We start from the raw sequence: 21,269 nt of genomic DNA on the forward strand, positions 1-21,269 counted from the left end.
ATGGCATCGCCATCACTTCTATCACCGTCATTCTCCTCGTACCGGGCATACGTTGGGTGTTACATTATGCTAACTGCCATTGTTATTGCCAATGACTTACGGCTTTTAGTTCGAACACAATTTCCTTCATTCGAATACAGACTCGTCACGGAGCTCTTAGCGCGGTACGGAGGAGATGGCGGGGGAAGGGATGACGGGGCAAGGGCAGGTCTATAGGGTTTTATGATAGACCTGACCCCCCCCCCCCCCCAAAAAAAAAAAAAAACACACGATTTTTCCTCTTGCTTTCTATAATATTTATGATTTCTGTCATCGCTCTGTTTATTGATTGATTGTGATGTTTAACGCGCCGACGCGACGCAGGCGATGAGGCGCACCGTAGTAGAGGGCTGCGGATTAATTTTGACTACCTGGGGATCTTTAACGCGCGCCGAAATCTCGTACACGCGGGCGTTTTCGCTTTTCGCCTCCATCAGAAAAGCAGCCGCCGCGGTCTTCACTCTCTTTAACAGGTTTAGTTGGTCCTGTAGGGATGCGCTCGCCAGGGCCGCCTCCCCTGTACGCAGTGTGGTAGGCTGCGTTGAGGTGTGGTTGGTGCGAGTTCCCCATATGATTGGGCAGGACCATGTGGCGTGGAACAGCGTGGCTGTCTCACCGCATTTCTTGCAGTATTCGTCAAGGTTTCGATGTTGGTTTCGCAGCATCTTGGGCCATCTGGATTTGTGCATGTACGTATTGGTGTGGATTTCTCACAGGATTTGCGCTTCCGAGGCCGTGAGGTCCTTATGTGGATGTGGGAATTGGACCCTGAGCTGGCGGGCTATGCGTAAGGCTTCACCACGAGTGGGCGCTGAGTAAGGACGCGTGGCGGTTCCGTCGGCTGCGTGGTATGGGAGTGCACACGCAGCGCCACCTCATTTCCTTCCAGTCCTTCATGTCACGGGGTCCATGTGATGTTGTAGAACTTTCCCATTTCTTGTGGCAGTATGGATCTGAGCTGTTTCGGTATTCTGCCAGCAGTGATTAGTGGTGCCGCATCTTAGGAGTCCGTTACAACGTTCAGGCTTCCTTGCTGTTTTTCTCCAAGCCGAATGGCCAAAAGTATTGCGCCCACTTCCGCTTGTTTGACTGTGGCGTTTCTCTGGAAGAGGCAGTCTAAAATTTCTCCCCCTTCTGTGGTTACCACTTAGACGGTCGTAGTGGCGTTGTAGCTTGCCGCGTCGACATACACCGCATTGTCTTGACTAGTTAAATTTCCGCCGAATGAATGAAGTCCGTCCTAGCCTTCCTCCCCTCTTTGTGGATCTCCGGTTGAATATTGTTAGGGAGCGGTAAGGTCTTTATGTGTTTCCGTTGCTCTGGCGTTAGATCGTGCTCCTGCTCTAGGATTTCCCTTTCCGGTCGGTCTCCTACCGCCTACAGTATGGCACTAGCCACTGCGGCCCTGGACCTATAGGGTTCCACCCATGAATTTCACTCCACGCTATCCCCTACCCCACTCGCTCCTTCTACTTTTTCTCAAAAAAAAGTTTGTTCAGCCAGTCAGACTATCTTTGATCTTCTTCTCCCTCTTCTTCGCTTACTTTCCTGCCTCATTTGCTTTTCATTCCTCTGCGTCTTCTCTCATTCGCCGCACGGCAAAATAACAAGATAAAAACATCACGAGACGCTCTTTGCTGGCAGCGTCGCAACTCCGTGGTCCGTAGCGTGATTAAGGGGCGGCGCATTTGAAAGAGGCATCGCTTGACTCCAACAACCTTACAACGCCAACCACTCAATATCACTCGAGTACAGTTCCAAAGGGGGCGGCTTCGCACCCCGCAGACACAGCGAGATTCCGTCCGAAGTCTACCGTCTTTATCGGGCCAGTCCTCCGCCTCACGCATTCGTTACGACGACAGGTACGCAACAGACCCGCATGCAGATGATCGAAAACCCGTTAGACAAACACGCCGCGACGCGCAATCAAAGGGCTTTCCGCGGCGATCGGCCCGAAAGATTAGAAGAACCGCAGCACGAGTCGTCTTCGGGGGCCCCCACCGCCGCGAAGGGGACGGTTTAATTGCCGAAACGTCTCGTGGACCGGTTTCGAAGAGATACTTCCTGTTGGGACCACCTTGTGTACATACACGCGCGGGGTTATTCGGGAGAACGTGCCTGTTTCGAAACGAAGAGCTCACTCGATACGGGCAATACGTGCTTTATAGCTCAACTGAATTCCGCCTTAGATAACCCAACTGTGCGCGCCTCTGTGTCGCAGCCGCGCAACGGAGAGTGAGTGCACGTGCTCCCGATAGATCCGTCCTCTTCTATTCCCACGCCCTGCGTTGAAATTTACGAATTAGCGCGCTGCTATGAGGCGCTCGAGAATCTAAAAGACGCCGCTATGAATGCCAATGCAAACAGCTATCTTTACGCTCGCGCATGTCCGGTAGTCTGTTTAAACTTTGGAACCAAATTAAATTAGAGTGCACGAGTTGAGTCCTGGGATCGCCCAAAGGTTCCCAGTGACAGCATGACACGGATATACACAGATATTTGGCGATATGGCTGCATCTTTCTTACCGTTTTAGAAGCTTTGCCAAACCAGCAATCGATGCATTCCTGCAGTGCAATTACTTAAGTGCAACTATTCACGATGCCATCGCAGAACAAATGTAATAGAATGTTATACAATCTACATAGCCCCGCGCGTTTCTTTGGTCGAGCAATTGAGCAATTGACTGCGGAGAGTAGTCGAAATGACGCAATTCGGTCAGACACCAATCGTGTCCGTCAACCACGTTGTGTATGTTTTTTTTAGAACCAGTTGGGTGCATGTACCCACCATCGACGTTTGCAAACCACAAGACGAACCATGCAGTTAGCCCGGTCATATACATAGATCCATTCAGTTTTCTGCGAGTAAAATACCATCAAGCGGAACTTGAACCCAGCAGTAAAATACGCCTAGTTTAACGGGAGCCCGTTCACTGAAGGTCAAAAGCTGTGCCCAGGATTTTGTAGCGTAAGCTACACTGGCCGAGGTTGAGCAGTTTCGCGTGTCGACCTTCTTGAAGGGCCGTGCTGCGCAAGCGCCAGGAGCATTGGATTGGATTGGAATTGGGTTGGATTGAATTGAATTAAATTGGATTGAATTGTATTGGATTGCAAATCGTTTTAGCAGCAGTAAGCAGCTGATCCTAGACAACCAGGAAACCTAATGATAACCAGCTGAACCTTAGCTCGCGCTACGCATACCTTGGCGTAGCCGAGCTAAACCACTGCTATTTTTTTTCATCTAAGTGGAGTACTTCAGGATGAGGATTGATTGCGGCAACGGGTCAGGGATGAGAACGCAAGGGTAAAAAGAGTGGGGGAGAGTACGGATCCTTGATGCGAGCCAGCTGTATTATTTTACTCATTGTGTTCACCGTTAAGGTTAGCAGACGGATGGCGCAGTGCTTAAAGCCAGGGGGAAAAAGCCTTTTGCAAGGGAGAAAGGGAGAAATATAATTCTACAGAACCCAGTTCCAGAACTTTTTTTTTTCCAGCTACAACGCCACAACCAAGTCCTACAAAAAAAACAGAAAAAGAAAACCCTCCGCGGAGCGCGCAGAGCGTATACATCTACAGGCTACACAGCCGGGCCGCCGCTTGACCAGCCGGCGTGCGTGCAAATATGCGGGCAGCCGTTTCTGCGAAACGACGAATGCAACGGCATTCGTACGAAGTCGAAGAGATATTCGGGGTCCAGAGTTGCCACCACCAGTCATGGTGACAAAGTGGCATCCTGCTGTTGCCAGGGTCGTTGGTTCGACTTCTGACGATGACGGCAACCCGACGGAAGTGAAATGTAAAAGCAAATGCTATCCCAGCTGAAGTTAAAGCCAGAATAGGGAGTAATCCTGACATATACAACCACAAACCAACATGTTTCACTTCGAATTCTTCTACGCTGAGACGTTGCTTTGTGGGCTGACGTGCTTTCGAAAAACTGGCACGCATATCACTTTGTCCGTGTGCAAACAAGCCGAGGGTTAACCGCCAAATTATAATACGAATTTGAATTTTCGCCTTCGGATCTCTGTCCTGACTCGAAAGCTTACCCCGTGGTGACGGAAAACGCAGACAGCGCATTTCTCCAAGCGGAAAGTAACGAGACAAGCCCTGCTGTTCAGCCGGAAGGAAAGGCAAAAAAGCAAAGGTTAATTTGCGAGCGCAGCTGTCACGGGACTCACTTCAATGAAAAAAATGAACGAACAAGGAGACGGTACGTGCCGCACTCGGGTTGTTTCCCCCGGCACGGAGTGGCAGTGGAACGATCGAGTGTGTCGTTTCCGAGAATTGCAGGAAACAGGCGTTTCGCTCGCTCTGCTTGGTTCTTCGTTTTGTTTTGCTTGTCTTTCCTGCGTTACTGCTTACGGCCGACACAGTGGTGAAGCTTGGATTCGGTGAGCTGCTTCAAGCTGTCAGCAGAACCCCGCTGAAATCGCGCATATACAGCGAGAAAATCGAGGACCACAATGTAGAAAACCCTGCGCGAACAAATTATGTGAGCTCCAGAAGTGTTGTAAGCTGAGCTGTAGTTGGTGCTTACCTATGATGAATAACTGCGCGAAGCTGGACGAAGAACACGCAAGAGGAGGACAAAGACAGGCGCCGAGAAAAAAAGAACACAAATATATGCAAATGTCGCACCCGCACAGAGCATGCGCGAAAAGAAAATAAAGGAATTCACTGCTAACATAACCGGTACAGATTGTTACAAGTCTTTCAACCTCTCCCCAACGCCTGTCTATGTCCTCCCCCTTGCGTGTTTTTCGTCCTGTTTTCGCGCAGTTATTCATCGTAACTGAGCTCATTCGAAAACGGTAGCGTGACTTTACCGATCACTGCCCGTATCCGCGCTACGCTAAACTGGGCATGACTATTTTTTACCCAGAACGACAGGAGTGACGAGGCTAATAAATACCACACGCCGGATAATTCAGCCAAATGGATCAACGCACCCGTCGTTATTTATGTCAACGCACCTGTGTTCTTCGCAAGAATAACAAAAAAGGTGCACAAGATCTTAGGGATGAGAACCCGAAAGCACTTCTAGGTCGTTGTTATGACTCCGTAGAACCGACAGTGACGTCACTCGTATCATACGATGCATTTCTTGATTTGATTTGACCACGACGTTCCACGCGCCGACGCTGCACAGGCGATGAGGCGCGCCGTAGTGGAGGGCTCCGGATTAATTTTGACCACCCGGAGATCTTTAACGTGCGCCGAAATCTCGAACACACGGGCGTTTCCGCTATTCGCCTCCATCAGAAAAGCGGCCGCGGCGGCCGGGAATCGAACCCGCGCCCTACGATGCGTTTCTGTATCTCAGGTTCAAACTAGGCGCCTCAGGCCAGCTTACGCCATCTAATGAATCGCCCGCGCGGCAGCGCCCAACCACGTGCACAGCGCCGCGCGCCCTTCCCGGTGAACGCTCTTTCCTAGCCTTTCTCCGCAGGCACTATCCCCCACCGCACCCGTCGCTGCCGCCAACATGTGGCGCATCCTACAAACTCACTGCTTCCCCCACAGAGCCACGCTCACACACACGCACCCACACAATTAAGTTTCCAACACCACACTGCCCTCATTGCCACCGACGTGATACCCACTTTCCTTCGCTCTGCGAGTGTCCACACGACCCATTTCCCTCCTACCCCACGCCCCACCACTGGGAACAGGCCTTGGGGAGCTCGGACCTGGCGGTTCAGGACACTCTAACCGCACGGGCCCTTGCGGTCGCCGAAGTCATATGGGCTTCGGCGATCCCCCCTCCTAAATCCCAGTTGGAAAACGAAGTGGTTCTCTCTCCCTCTCTCCACCCCTACCTCACCCCTTTCCCCCGAGAGAGAGAGAGAGAGAACGATCTTTAATGAAGTCTGGCGATGTTAGCCGGGCTAAAATGCCTAACTTGCTACGCCAGTTGATGACGTGACGAAGATGCTTTTGTAGCCCGCGAAGCATGTTTGGGACATGCCCACGGCCCTGAAACGTCCTTTAGCTGAATGTCCACGGAAAGCGGCAGGGCATCTGGCCCCATAACCTCAATAAAGTAACTCTCTCTCTCTCTCTCTCTCTCTCTCTCTCTCTCTCTCTCTCTCTCTCTCTCTCTCTCTCTCTCTCTCTCTCTCTCTCTCTCTCTCTCTCTCTCTCTCTCTCTCTCTCTCTTTATGGTGCCTCGAAGGGCACGGCTTCTTTGCGCTTTATTTCACAACCACCTGAAGTCTTCCAAGAGGTGCTCAAGCCCTGGTACGCAAGAGAAGAGAAGAGAGAGAGAGAGAGAGAGAGAAAAAAAACTTTTACTGAGCCCATTTCAGGTGACGCTCGCATGCGTCAGACGGGGTGGAACCCTATTCACGAGTCCCATACGAGTCCAATAGCTCCTGGCCACTGGACGCGAGCTCTCGCTGCGTCGACAGGTCGGGCCGAAGAGCCGGGTACGGAAGACGTTCTACACTTTGATCTTAGCCAAAAGACCGAGAAGCGATGTTCTCGCAAAGTGGCGGGCATCATACCGTTCCTCGCCGTTTAAGTGACCTGAGGGAAACCGTCCCGCACCACACGGAGACCACCATCATGACCTGCCCACAATGCACCACATGTTATGGTAGTGCTCGGGGCTTGCCTCGTCTTACGCCGAACATCAGGACCCTCCAGTAAGGTCCCTAAGCTTACCCTCCAGGAGTGGGCATCGCCACCTCTGGGCCGGGGGCTCACAGAAGAGACTGTCACGTCCCTGTGGACTTTTGCCAGTACTACGGGGATATGTAGACGTCCTCACCTCCTGTGCCGCCTTCCCATCCCTGAGTAGACCTTGAGTCATCACTTAATTAATTCATTATAATTAAATGAATGAGTACATAAATAAATAAATAAATAAATAAATAAATAAATAAATAAATAAATAAATAAATAAATAAATAATATCACCATCTTTCATATTTAACTTACCTCGGAGGCAGTGTTCCGTGTGGCGTCGGCGTACAGGGTAGTGGTTAATTAAGTCACTTGTCTGCCCCCCGCGCTCCTGTGTTCTATTCCCATCGCGGCCACGGCTTTTTAAAAAGGTTTGGTGACGTGTTTGGTATGAAGCGGGTGTTGACACCGGCGTCAGTTCCGGTGGAAAAGGTCACGTGCTTTCCGGGCACGGTTTCTTGTGGACGCCAGCTGGGTGCGCGCTTTCGCCAGCCTAGCCAAGTAACGCTTTCGCGTTAAAAACCGTTTAGCACACTATCTTCGTTTCTATTCCTTTTTTTCTCTCTCTCTCTCTTTTTCCTGCCCGCGAGGATTTCGCTGGTCTCGGGGAAACAGCGATGCGCTGCCGCTCGAGGAAAGCGCGTCCGCTTCGAATCGTGCGTGGCAGTTGTTCTTCGCGTGCGCTCGGTGGACCGTCGCGAAGGGGTTGAGCCAGCTAGCCCCCTTTTCTCCGGCACATTGCGTGCATTTCGTGCGGCCCCATCCAACGATGCCGAGCGGCTCTCGCGCTGGCTTCCCTAAATATAAGGTCTCGGACTTGGACGCAGTCGGCGCGAGGAAGCTTGGCGGAATTTCCTTCGATTTTGTTCCAGCTACTGAGCGGACCCTACGTGGAACCCGATTAAGAGTGCGAAACGCGCAAAGGCCACGGTAACACTCGAAAGTCGAGGACGACGAAAACACAGTACGTACCCGGGAAAGCCCGAAGTGTTCTGGATAAGCAAGAATCGTCGTAATTTCCTTCGCCCTTAATTGTTCCAGCTATTCAGCGGATCCTACGTGGAACCCAATTAAGAGAGCAAAAAGCTCCCGGGTTACGGTAAAACTCGAAAGTCGAGGACGACGAAAACACAGTACGTATTTACCCCGGAAAGCGCATGGATATAATCAGGAAACGTCGGAATTTCCTCCGCTCGTGTTCAGCTATTAAGCGGATACTACGGGGAACCCGATTAAAAGTGCCGAAAGTGCATGGGCCACAATAGTACTCGCAAGTGGAACACGACGAAAATAGTATACGCGGGAACGCCCCAGATGTGCTGGCTAAGTATAGAATAAGTGGACGTTCCTTCGCTCATGTTCCAGCTACTAAGGCGATCTTAAGTGGAACCACATTAGGAGTGTATCGAAAATCGAAGACGACGAAGACAGGGTACGTACCCGAGACAGCCCGAAGTATGTTGGCAAAGTAGTAATACCCGAAATTTCCTTCGACCCAGCCACAAGCGGATCCTATGTGGAATCCAATGAAGGCAACAGAAAGTGCACGAGCCATAGTAACACTCGAAAGTTGAAGACGAATAAAACACAGTACGTACACGGAAAAGCCCAAAGTGTGCTGCCTAAGTAGACATGGGCGAAATTTCCTCCGATCCTGTTCCAAATTAACTTCCACCTACTAAGCGGATCCTAAGTGGAACAAGATTAGGAGTGTCACGGAAAGTGAACGGGCCACGGTAACATTGGAAGCTTCATGACGGCGAAAACAGTACTCAAAGTGGGGGGGCAGGGTAAGCGGCGGGGGGAGGGCAGAATAAACAATTGGCGACTGAACCCAAGGGGTGCATACGACCTGCTGTGGTTCAGTGTGCCGTTCGGCCCTCGTCACGTTTGCCGTTTCCAACGCTCGTATTTGCCGGTGAGCAACAACCCGTGCGCAGGGTTCGTCGAACCACCACCATTCCGAAGTCTGTTTGACTTGGGACAGGAATGCAGAAAGGAATATGCAAAAGCGGAACAGCGAAGCACCAAGTAATCATTATCTAATGCCAATCCCAGAAGTAAAAAAAGTGAATCCTCGCAGGAAGCACAAGGGCCTATGTATTCGCTTGCGCCAATGGCCAAAAAGTGGAGAATTGGCCAAAAAATTCCCCGCATTTCCCCGAGGGGAAGAATGTGAAAGTGCGAATGCACGAGTTGAATTTGCGCGGTTCGGTAATGTTCGCGAAAGAGAGATCACACACACACACACACACAACTACAAAGAAAGAAAGATGCATTTATTCACAGACACCTATTTGTGTTGTCGTTGTACTTGATTGCTAGAGCGGATCTCAGCTTTGAAATTTCGTGTCAGTACTCCTTTAAGCGGGTGCATTAGCCCTTCTCACGCCCGATTCCTGGCCAATCCCCCACGTGGGTATGTGCCATGTCAGCGGGAACAACAACAAGAATGAGCCATGGGGACGCGGCCAGGCAGCGCGCGCCCATCTCCCCCCGTTGCTAGGGAAGACGAGGAGCGCGCGCACCCGCAGCTGTTGCTATGCGGACTACGGCGGCGGACGATTCAGGCTCGCTTAAGAAGTGCATTCGCACTTAAAAGTTCTACACCGGGAGATGGGATAGGGTCGTCGGACTCTGCAGGGCTAAAGCACCCACAAAATAAAATTACAAAAGGCGAACACGAGAAATTATACATTAAAGAGGAGAATTAAGGAGTAGAACAAAGAATAGCATGGATATTAAAATAAAACTAGCCTTTTTATAGAAAATGACCTGAATCGAGTCGTCCGAATGCGGGACGAGCACACGTAATGTTTCACCTCCATCCGCCCACTGGTTTTATTGCCCCTTTGTAGGCAGTGCGCCTACAAGTTCAACACCCACAAGGTGAAGGTATCTCGTACCCGTTGGTATCGATAAATTTGAACCTCGATTTTACGAAAACTCGGTTTTACGATGTTCTGAATTTTATTTAAAAAAAAAGATTTTACAAATTTCTGAAATTTTACAAAGTTAACAATTTTGCGGAAACCCGATTTTGCGAATTTTCGAAATTAACCAACAAATTTGGATTTTACGGAAATCCCATTTTACGAATTTTCAGAATTAACGAACAAATTCAAATTTTACGAATTTATAAATTTTATAAAAACCCAGTTACACAAATTCCCCAAATCAGCGAAAAAGTTCGAATTTTAAGAAGTTCTCGATTTAGCAAAATAATCGGAGGGATCAGGTGACTTTGTTAAAAGCGAGGTTTAACAGTAGAAGTACAAGCAGGTACCACCGGAGCACCGGAAATTTTCGCCGCAAAACAACCACACTGAAATCCGCAGAGACGTCCCAAATCCAACCTCTGCCGTAAAATATCGAAAAGCCACGGAACCAGACGCAGCGGGTACACGTTCCCCGGTGTGGGCGGGTCGGCTCAGTTCCTCGCGCCCAGTCAACCGCTCGGAATTCGGCACGGGATACAACACCCGCATACATGTCATCGCCATTCATGAAATGCGCATCACCTTAATGCGATAGCCGGCGTATCGCCGATGTGCAAGAACCGGATATAAAGGGTAGACGTGTACTGCGTCCCATATATCGCCGCCACAAACTTCGGTGCAGCGCCTGGAAGTAACCGCGGGCATCAGCCAATAGGGAGGGCCGACGCAGTTCAAGTAGCCAATCAGAGCAGCAGACGCGCTGACAATATTCTTCCGCGTCATCCGAAATCGGATCGTCTGCTCCGATCAAAAGGAAGCAGACGACACTTTTCAGGGGGCTATTTTCTTCCGCGCATAGTTAGCAGCGCCGCCCCCGCATCTCCCGCAGCTTCTACGGCGCTGCACGGAACTAGCGAAGCACGGCAGAGTATTTGGCGCGCACAAAGCGCACGGGGTGCCGATTAGCACACAATACGGCGCGAGGCGTGTAACGCGTAAATCGTACACCGCGGCAACCGCAAAAAAAGTTTACCGCGAGCGTTGCGTTTATCGGCTCGCGTTCATTGTATGGTTATTAGCGGGACGGATCGGCCCAATAAGACGCTTTGGCGCAACTGCACTGCCGTGCTGTGTCATTATCGTACACACATCGATACGGACATACAAACGACCCAATTCGGGTGGCTCGCAGTGGGCGTTCGACAGCCAACCGAGGCTGTCGAAAAACTTCCAGCGACATGCTTGTTCGGGACCGAAATAACTGCCGTGACTGGTCAAAGCTAGCAAATTATGCACAGTAAACTCTTTTAGTCCTTGGATCAGGAAACTGAGTTTGTCATGAGCGGTACTTTGCTAAAAGCAAGAATGATACCACAGCAGCAGGTATTGCAGAAAACTTCGAATAAAGCGAAAATTCGGGTTAAGCGATTTCGTTATAACGAAATCGCTATTGTTTTATGGCACCGCAGCTGTTTTCACCATTGAAATTCGCACGGTCGCTCGCTCGTTCGGTGGACTTCAGTTTAAAAATGGCTAATCCGTTTTTTTTTTTTTTTTTTTTTTTTTTTGCTGAGTTCCTTGACCTGGGCAGTGCGTACACTTCGGCACGGAGCACAACTCCGAATAAACTAGTCTCGCCGTTTCGCGTCGGAACATTAATTAGTTGACTGATTGATTCATTGATGGTCTGAATAACGATTTATTAGACAAGCAGTAGGTGCTGATGTTTGGGAAATCACGTCCGGTGGAGGTATACCCTAGCCCGGGGTCCCGTTCGACGAAACCGGGAGGACTTTGCGTCAACAGCTGGCATGTCGTATCTCATCCGTTTGTTCCTACCTACATAATGAACAAGTCGCGGCACAGAACGACTTCGAGGGAAAGAACTTCAGGTAGGGGATTTCTGAATAGTTAAACTAAAGTGTTCTCCCAAGTGCTTTATTATAAATGTCACGCCTGCGTAACGGGGCTGGCCGAAACACGTGCCCGTGCGTTCTCCATCCTCTCTCTGGCCGGTCGACAGCGGCGAAGCAGAACGGAGTGTGTACGCGCGATTTCAGCCGCGGCATACAGCGCTGGGTGACTCAGACACAGCTGTGCCACACGGGTTGAAAAAAACAAGCCACCGACAGAAAGGAGAAAGCAGAAACAAAAGATGACCGGGTGACATCGGCTGCCAACACAACGAATCCAACTGTCGCTATGGCAACAAGCTTCGCGTCGCGTATTCTCTTCGCTAGGTGCTCTCTGTACACTGGGATTCTTAATTGTGAAGCGATCTGTACACCCGCTTCCCAAAACCCTATGTGACAGTTGAGCAATACGGCCAACAGAGACGCTACAGTGTAGTTGTAGTAAAAAAAAAAACTTTATTTTGCCAAAAGTTTGGCCAAGGCGTGCGCACAGGAGGGGCAGGGGGGCGGCCGCCCCCCCTAATTATCTGAAGAAGGGCGCCAAATTTGCCCCATACCTTACCGATGAAAGTAAAAATTTCTGATCAGAAATATTTTGTGTGTTGCAATTCTATCGCATTGAAATAAAAATTTTGCGAACATCCCCTTTTGCACTGCGTTCGGACCGCTAGGCCTTCAGTGGGAAGAGGTCGGGAGTTGATGTAAGGGGGGGGGGGGAGGGGGGGTGCAGCGCTAAGACTTTGCCCCCCTTAATCGAGAACTCTGCGCACGCCTATGAGTTTGGCGATTGCACAACGGTCATCTAAACAGCGGGGCTCTCGATGTTTTGGGAGCTAGCTTGATGTCTTCAGCCAACTTTATCCAGAACATTATCCTATAACAAGCCAATGGAAAAACTGCTGCACACCTAACGCTGTAAAACACAGGACCATGAGCACAAAACAGTGGCTGTCCTGTGTTTTCTGTTTCTCTCTGTGTAGAAGTTTTTTTTTTCTTTCTTTCAGTAACTTATGATATTTAAAAAAAAACATAAAGCAAGAGGACCAGCTTTCCACGTTAGTCAACATGATCCGGCCCGGCTGTACGTCCGGACACCAGGCCGAGGAAAAACGGCCTATAATAGAGGCGTTTCGGACTAAGCGGTCGACTGCAGGATAGGGCACACCGATTAAAACCTGTTTTCGAAGCTGCCGACTATTATTTCAAGTGCAGTGACGACCAACTGTGTGATCGTAAGATAGCTTGGGCAACGGTGCTTTTACTTTTAAATATGACCCTCCGCGCGGTGGCTCAGTGACTATGGCGTTGTGCTGCTGAGCCCAAGGACGCGGGTTCGACTCTCCCGACCGCGGCGGCCGCTTTTCTGACGGAGGCGAAAAGCGGAAACGCCCGTGGTTCGAGATTTCGGCGCACGTTAAAGATCCACAGGTCGTCCAAATTAATCCGGAGCCCTGCGCGCCTCATCGCATGTGTGGCGTCGGCGCGTTAAACCCCATAATCGACCAACTTTTAATTATGAATGATTGAACGAAACTGTTCTGTTGCGTATAGTTGAGTGAGATGAGAACGGGGAATCGGATGGGAGGAGGTGCTGTGACTGTGTGACATTCGTCCGGTTCAGGTCCAACACTCCCAAATAGATATTGTGCTGGCGAAATTGAGGTCAGGGTGGCGTTGTACCGTCAAGAGCAAAACTTTACGGACCACGAAAGCAGCGATTCTGGGTTATTTCTCTGTCGTGCGGCAGCTCCAGGTATGGGGTATCATGAGCGGTATTTTTGCAATACTTTAGTAATTATGCGACGCCACCCGGGGCGGATCCAGGTTTTTTTCTGAGAGGGGGGTCAGCTTCTATGAGTGATGATGATGAGGTCAGCTTCTATCAGTGATGATGATGAGGAGGAGGAGGGGGAGGAGCCTTGTTCAGTCACCAATATTTCGGAAAAGCAAAAATTCAAGAAACAGAAAAAAAGTCCTCAACCAGACCTTTTATACGACCTGAGGAATCATCATCTTGGGGGTATAAATTCAAAAATTAAGCGAGGGGTCAGGACATCCGGACCCCCTTCTGGATACACCAATGGACGTCTCACATGCATACCACAGTTTGTGGGCTGCTGCAGGAAGAAAAACAACCTGAAATTGCCTTTTTCGCGGTCCGTAAACTGTTGCTCACGACTGGACATGTCTCCAGTGATGTAACGGGCGGGCACTTGTGCTTGTTACCCAGTGACGCTAAGCCGGGACGATCCCACAGTAGATGTCCAACCGCTGGACGGGATCCGGTATTCGCAGTATCCGGTATTCGATGTTCGCAGTGCTGGCTCATATACTACGTCATTCGCGGCCATCTTACATCCCTGTACCGCGAAATTTGAAATTTTTTTGACATTTATTGCGGCTTTTTCCGTTAAGAAAGCGTCTTTCGCAGCGTAAATGAAGCTGAGTGAGTTCAAATTGAACGAAGTCATGTTTTGTCAGTATGGCGCCCTAAATTCAGATTAAATTTCCTGGGGGTGTGCTCTAAAAAGCGCGCAAACCGGTCTCTCTTCCAAACTCGAGCAACCTCACCGCGAAGAAATTAGAAATAATAGGATAAATATATTCGCAACATTGTCCCCAGATAACAAGGAACAAGTTCTCTCAGCGCGGCTCAGAACGGTACACCACCGAGGTGTTGGATCTGACCTTGGAAGGAAACTCACTTCCCGCACTTCCTCCTCTCCTTTCAATTTATTGAGACAAACGTTATTCGTCACCATCAACTCCCTTTCGATTGAGCGTTGGCTTTCCCGTGACCGTAATTTTCGTTGGAGATAGCCGTCTTATATCGCAGAGTTATCGCGGACGGCCGGGCGGGGATAATTTTTGCGGCGGGTCGTCTCTTCTGTCGGCGAGTTTCTGGACCGGTTATCATTCGTAGGTCAGGAAAATTTCTTTTTTCAATTAACTGTTGGTCGGACCTCTCGACTGAAACTCAATTTATTTCCCTCAAAGTACTCGTGAAATACGACACCAAACGTGAAACCCAAATTCAAGGTTGTGATAGACGTTTGCCCACAGGTATGAACTCTTTCGAACAGAAGATCGCGCGAAAAAAGGAAGGAGATCGGTCGACCCAGCTCCGCGCGCAGGCGACGCGGACTATTTTAAATGGCCCGTGCCGTTCGCTCCTGTCAGTCGCGACATGCATCCGTTCTTGCGTGTCTGCAAAAGTGCGCGAGTAAATTTACAAAAGCGTTGGCACAAGACAAACACGAAACACAGTTGATGAAACACAGTGCTGACATGCACGCTGGAAAATTCTGCTGAAGGAGAGTAGGACCAATGTTACTGACCCTCGGCCCACAAGGAGGCGAAGAGCGTCGAGATGGCCGTAGTACGCCGACCAAATCGTGGGCGTCATGCCGTCTTCGTCGGGCGCGTTGCAGTCCTTACGGGTCGCCTCCCGAAGAAGGTCCAGGTATCCGTCTCTGGCGGCACGGTGGAACTTGTCGCGATCCATGACTACGCCGCCGCGTTTTCACCAACACCGACGAACCGCCCGCCGCCGCACATGGGCCACGACACGAGACACAACAACAAACATCGGCTGGGGCAACAACGACGACGACGATGCAAAGATGAACGGCACCACTACGAAGAGAAAACGCCGGATGCGCGCGGGCGACGGACAAACGACACAATGCGTTTCGCTCACTCGCTAAAAAACAAGAAAAACACGGAGAAAAACGCCGGCGTGTGGCTCTTGCAGGGCCGCGAACTCTCCGGGCGGGCGGGTGGGTCGGCGGAGCGGGCAAACGCCGTTGCGAGCCGAGCGGCAGCCGAAAACCCAACAATCAACGTCCAACACAGGTGGTTGATCCTGATCCTTCTCCAGCCCCGAGGGGGAAACAGCGCATCGTCTGCGCAAAACGGTGACGTCACGGTGCTTTTCAGCCAATCAGCGCGCAGAAAAGTTCACGCGTCCTGCATTCACGGTTTGTTTCGCTTTGCTGCCGGCGAGTTTTGTTTCGGTTTTGTGACGGTTTATTTTCGCGGTTGTTGGGACATTTTCGGCGCCCTGTTCTAGCTATTTGTCGGTTCGGTTATATTTGACTTTTTTTCCACAGGGTAATGTCGATCAGAGCTCTCTTACGAACTCCTTGCTGAACTTTGTTTTGGCAGCTTCAAAAATGCGCCGCAAAACCTAGCGCCATCTGCATGTCCTTGCCCGAACTATACGCAAACGCCATTTCGGCGGCAACTTCAGTTTAGACCGGGATGTAATCGATTACACACCGACTTTACCAAACTATCACCAACGTTTATCAATGGGCACACGAAAACCTTTGTTCATTGAAAAGATTGCTACTTCCAAATAACAACCATGCCACCTGAACGCAAACTCGTGAGGGACATTACAACTTATACCGTCTGGGTCGGGCCCGCTTTCCACAGAGGCAATCAGTGGTATGGTGACTTCTTCAAACGAATTCATATCCATACCAGGTTACGTACAGCTACTGCTACCCAGGACAATATTCAGAGAAATTTCACAAATGTATGGACAGGGCAGGCCTAGGAGCTTGCCCGCAGGCGGCTGCACCGGCGCGCAGAATCACACAGACGGAGCAATGGGAGACCGTGTTGGCCGAGGACGCTGGCCGAGGACGCTGCTAGAGTTCAAGGGCTCTTGGCCGACGCCGATACCCAACTTAATCTCCAAATAAAGTTCTTTCTCTCTCTTCCTCTTAGGGGGGGGGGGGGGGGGGGGGACAGGAATGAAATTGAATCAGTCACCAAAGGATATTTTTGTAGAAGGATTTCTCCAGCCGACGGAAACTTCTCATACTGACTGACAGCCAGGATATGCGATCCGCCTCTTCTGCCGCAACAAAATAGCCACGCACATACGCAACATTCTCGAAGTGCATCTAACCTCCCAACCAGAGCGTTGGGTTGAACTCCGCCGGATCCCAGGTCATCAAGGAATACCAGGAAATGTGGCGGCTCAACAACTCACGCGAAACTCTATTCCGCGCGGTTGAGCCTCGAATAGCGCTCCCGGAGAGTAACGACCGCCACATCAGCCGCGTCGAAGAAAGAAAAGCCAGGCACCAAAAGTTGGTTGTGCTGCGCACAGACCAAGACCCACACTGCGTTTCCCCATCTCTTGGCCGCGATCGAAGACAAGTTGCATCCGCCGAGCTCAATAAGCAGGTGTCCTACGCACCCCACATATCATGCACTACATAGAAAATAAACCTGGCCACCCTAGCTGCCCACGCTGCGGTCACAGGTACCCTAACAACCAACACTACATGTGGGACTGCAAGAGATTGTACAGGCAAGGAACATATACACAGACTCCTTATCCCCTTCTCCTGTTATTTGGGCGGAGTGGCTCGACCCCCCAAAACACCCCAAACTCTCTCTCCGCAAGCACACGAAAAGCACGGGCCGGTACGCACCCTGAGCCAGACACTTGACCGCCTCCTCATTAAGACTGACAGAAGAGGAGCACTGGGAGGCCCTCCTCCAACACATTGATGCAGTTTTGGGGGGCAACTGGTAACAGCACCCCCCCCCCCCCCAACTCCCTGGCAATACTGAAGCCTTTATAGAAGGGAAAATAAGAAAAAATAAGGATGTTTTTCTCTCTCTCGCTCTCTGTAGAAAATGAGGGTGTGTATTCATGGTCCCTTTAATGTAGTAAAGTGGTAAAGAACATTTTACGTCTCTCATGCTCCACGCGTTTCACGCTCGCCTCACAAATGTTAAGCATTAATTTTCCCAGGCTCGCTCGCATGATTTTCTCACGCGTATGAAAAATATAGCACGTCTACTCCACAGTCACCCCTCAATGGGAAGCTCTGAAATCTGCCCAGTTAATCAGAAGAAAAAATAGACGAAAATTCGAGCTGTACATAACAACAAACCAAGAGTTCTCAAACTGACAGGGCACACTGCAAAGAGTACTGCTTGCCAAGAGGCGGAATTTATTGCCTAGAAATGAAAATACAAAATCTCCCGCCTTCACGTTATAAATTAATCATCTGAAACCTTTATTACACACACAAAAGGGAACTCCAAGACGTCTAGCTATGGTACCTCAACACCATTAAAAAAATGCGCCTTCGATTGGCTGGTGGCAGCCAGAAAAAGCCAATCGCATATGCTTCTTCCAGTGAAAACATGTTTACAGTAACTCAATAACCAAAATCGTAATTAAAAAGCCCCACTGGTGTTTCTTTCTCTGCCTTTTATGACGAAAATTTATTTTCGAGAACATCACCTCGGACTTCAAGACAGCTAAGGCTGTGCACTGCTGTAAATGAGGAGGTGTACAAGACAATTTTTGCATTCGAGAAGCAGACGGAACACAGAGGTTTAATAAACTTGCTGTCTACGACTACTAAGCTGGTGTGGGCGTCTTGGAGCCTGAACATCTCCTGAAATAGCCCCAGTGCTGCCTCCTTCTCCACTTCCCTCTTTCCGGCCTTGCTTACACCTATGCTCACACACCGCATCAATATATTATAAGGAAAAACCAGAAATAACAATGGTTAGGATGAAAAAAAAATAACTGTAAGGTACTGTTTGGGTACAGGCTCTTTCTTTTTGTTTTTTGTCAACAGCGTATAACACATTCTGAAAATATTCCTGGCTACGCCACTGGATTCCTATGCAGTTCCAAGCCGAAACAAACAGGCAACACAGCATACCTTACATTCTATTTCAGAAACAGACAATGCAACTGCAACTACTGCGTGGTGTTTGAACCCAAATACACCAGCAGCTGCAAAAAAAAATTTTGTTGCAGAACAAGTAAATGAACGACTAATCTGACAAACTTCAGCTTGAAGAATAGGTGGAAAACTTTATCAGCTTGCTTTACCCAGTGGAAATCAGTGTAAGGAAGGGAATCCAATGATGACCTACTATCTCAATGTTCGTTTGCAGTTAGCACTAGTATAAGCGACAATGCCACAATAAGAAAATGGGACATCACATTAGATCACTTGTTACAGCACTGTATCATATCAATGTAGCCTCCACAAGAAGAGGTGTAAGCAATTTAATACAAATGCACCTGCCGACCCGACCCAGTGAGTATGCAAATATTTCAGGTTGGATACGCTGATGATGATTAAGATAACTTTATTGGCGATGCCAATTTTGCGAACCAGTGGATGATGATGATCATGAATACATAAATTTGTGACCAGACGTCCCGGTTTTGCGACTGTGGTCCCGCTGTCCCGCAGCCTGCTTTTGGGACGGCGTTTTGACCCGACTTCGGCTGGAAATATGGAAAACGGGCATCAAGCCCAGTGTCACTAATGAAAAGCTGGAAGAATGAAAGAGGCGAAAGAAACCGTTTGAGGAACTTCAAGAAAAAAGCGCACACGACAGGACTAAGCAGGAAACTATTGTTCCTTGCTTAGCCCGTCTTAGCTGTTTTATTGAAGTTACAGTGTACCAACAAACCCTTCAGTACACCGTTCTCCGTTTGACGAGAGCCGAGTGGACGTGCTTCAGTACTTATTTACTTATTCAGCAAATAACTCGTTGCTGCTCGTCGAAGGAAGGCCAAGAGAACTACGAAACGAATGATCTTTCAGTTAAAACAAAATTGCGTTGAGACATTTAGTATCCCTTCAAGCTTCAACAGCATGCCAAACAATGTCGATGTTATTGCGTTTCAGCAGAATGCCGTATCAGTTGGCAATGTTTCCCTGTTACCGAGCACTTTCAATCCGAATTGAAGCGAAGTGCGATTGACTTATCGAGCACGCTCGACGCACCACCACTGCTACACGGCACATTTAAAGGAGCCATGAAGAGAAAACACAACTTTGGTTCATTCGAAAGATTGCCTCGTTAGAACCATAACGACACCACTTATAACGCAAACTTCGCTCAAATAAGCTAGATAATTAGGAAAAAAGGAAATGACCATGCGACCCACCAGCTCATTTTCCGCAACAGAACCTGTGCTGTCACTTGGGAATGCTCTGCGATTGGCGGAGGCCGGCAAAAGCAAACGCATGTTGGGCAGGGCTTACAGTTTGCATAGTGAGCTATATCCCCACGAAACATACTGCACATTCCTTTTATGACACTAAGAACGGTGGAGTAAACGGTTGAAGTTCCGAACAAACACGGAAACATGTACGCCAATGCGTACGAAACTAGCGCCGGCCGAGCTGGACATCTCGCCGTCGCGCAGACGAATTTTCGGGTTCGAGGCTCTTCGGGGCCAACGGACCGTTCTAGCACGCACAGCCGCGACCTTGCTTGGTATCTTAATCCCTTGACAGGAAGTTGGCGTCATATCTGTCATATCGCCAACCAGCAAAGGTAAAAATAGAAATGAGGGGAGTAAGGAACGGCAAGCAGCGACGAGATTGTGCCACTTATCGCAGAAGTTTCGGAGTGGTGGTCGTGTCGGCTTGCTTTCGTTACGTGCTCGTTTTCAGTTTACAACCACTGAAAACTTCAGTTTGTTCGAGTACTTTAGAATGAAATTTCGTTGCTGCGTCCTGAAATGCCCCTATAGTACGGTACCAGATGGTACCAGAAATGTACTCGCAATCGGCGTGGGTAACGTTGCACAGTTGTAGGTATAAGTAGCTATATAAATGTTACTGCACGCTTATTTGGTTCAGGTTATTCAATACAATTTGCGACGTTAGTGGAAGTTATCAACTTCTGTGCCATTACTCAGCGGGGATTTTTTATTTATTTCAAAAAACCCTAAAGGCCCTCTGGGGAGGGTATTACATAGGGTGGGGGGGGGGCGGTTACACAGGTGTCACATAAACTAGAACAAGAACAAAATAAACACAAGACCTAAAAAATGGCAGAAATAATTAACATTGCTAGAGTGGAAACAAATAGAAAAAATTCGGTAGAACAATAAGAACAGTGTATTACCGCTTTCGTTCGACCGCGTTTGGGGAAGCAGGATTGAGTTTGAGTAAGATCGGCTCACTCACGATTGAAACGGCCGTGTAGCAGCGCCCGATCTGAATTGAGCTCGATCCAGATCGAGCCTCTCTTCACTGTCGGCCATCTTAGGAGTTGTTTCATTGCTACAGATACTCAGCAGCAGTTTTCTGCTCAAAGGGCCGACTAACGTTTTCCCATTAAAATGATGCCCACAACACAGAAGCATAAATGCACCTACGAAACCAAGAGTCAGCAACCAGCAACGGAAAACTCTTTTCAATATCACCCAACCAAAGAAAGGAAGAGAAGAGCCCAAATGTGTGAAACATGTTTATTTCATGACCCTAATAAGCTCATGCATGATGCCAATAGCCATGTGGCCATGTACACATCCTAGAGAACCGCTCTTCTATAAAACAGAAGGGCCCACAGTCTCGAGGAGCAAGATGTAAATAATTAAATAACAATGCACATCCTTGTTGCGAATGGAACCAAAGGGGGTGACCGTTGTGCCTGTAAAGAAAAAGTAAAAAGGAAATGACCACAGTGCTGAAAGCCAGGCAAGATGTATGAGAAGTACACAACACATATTGTAAGAGATCATTCCTCAGGTGAGTCCTTTCGTCAGTTCACTTAGCAAGTCTAAAAGGGGAAAACCACATCTATTACGAGACATTTCTTCGATGTCAATTCAATACGTACTATCGAAAGGTGCAAATGCAACACGTGACCAGGTGCAAATGCAACAATT

At 49.2% G+C, this 21,269-nt stretch overlaps 2 protein-coding genes across 3 annotated transcripts in view; both read right to left on the bottom strand.

The window, feature by feature from the left end:
- Positions 1-15,452, bottom strand: part of LOC144138495 (pre-mRNA splicing regulator USH1G-like) — a 235,448-nt gene extending 219,996 nt beyond the window's left edge. Inside the window, exon 1 of the mRNA XM_077670797.1 lies at positions 14,920-15,452. Coding sequence (XP_077526923.1) covers positions 14,920-15,086 — 167 coding nt within the window. The 5' untranslated portion in view covers positions 15,087-15,452. The remainder of the gene's footprint in view (positions 1-14,919) is intronic.
- A 5,378-nt stretch (positions 15,453-20,830) lies between these two features.
- LOC144138499 (DNA-directed RNA polymerase III subunit RPC5-like) overlaps positions 20,831-21,269 on the bottom strand; it is a 38,303-nt gene continuing 37,864 nt past the window's right edge. For both annotated transcript variants that reach the window (XM_077670807.1, XM_077670806.1), the window contains exon 16: positions 20,831-21,031. The gene's annotated coding sequence lies outside the window, so the exon portion shown is untranslated. The remainder of the gene's footprint in view (positions 21,032-21,269) is intronic.

The sequence above is a fragment of the Haemaphysalis longicornis genome, unplaced genomic scaffold (genome assembly GCF_048455015.1).
Source record: "Haemaphysalis longicornis isolate Haplotype H1 unplaced genomic scaffold, Haemaphysalis longicornis Haplotype H1 scaffold_5, whole genome shotgun sequence".
In the NCBI taxonomy this organism is placed as follows: domain Eukaryota; kingdom Metazoa; phylum Arthropoda; class Arachnida; order Ixodida; family Ixodidae; genus Haemaphysalis; species Haemaphysalis longicornis.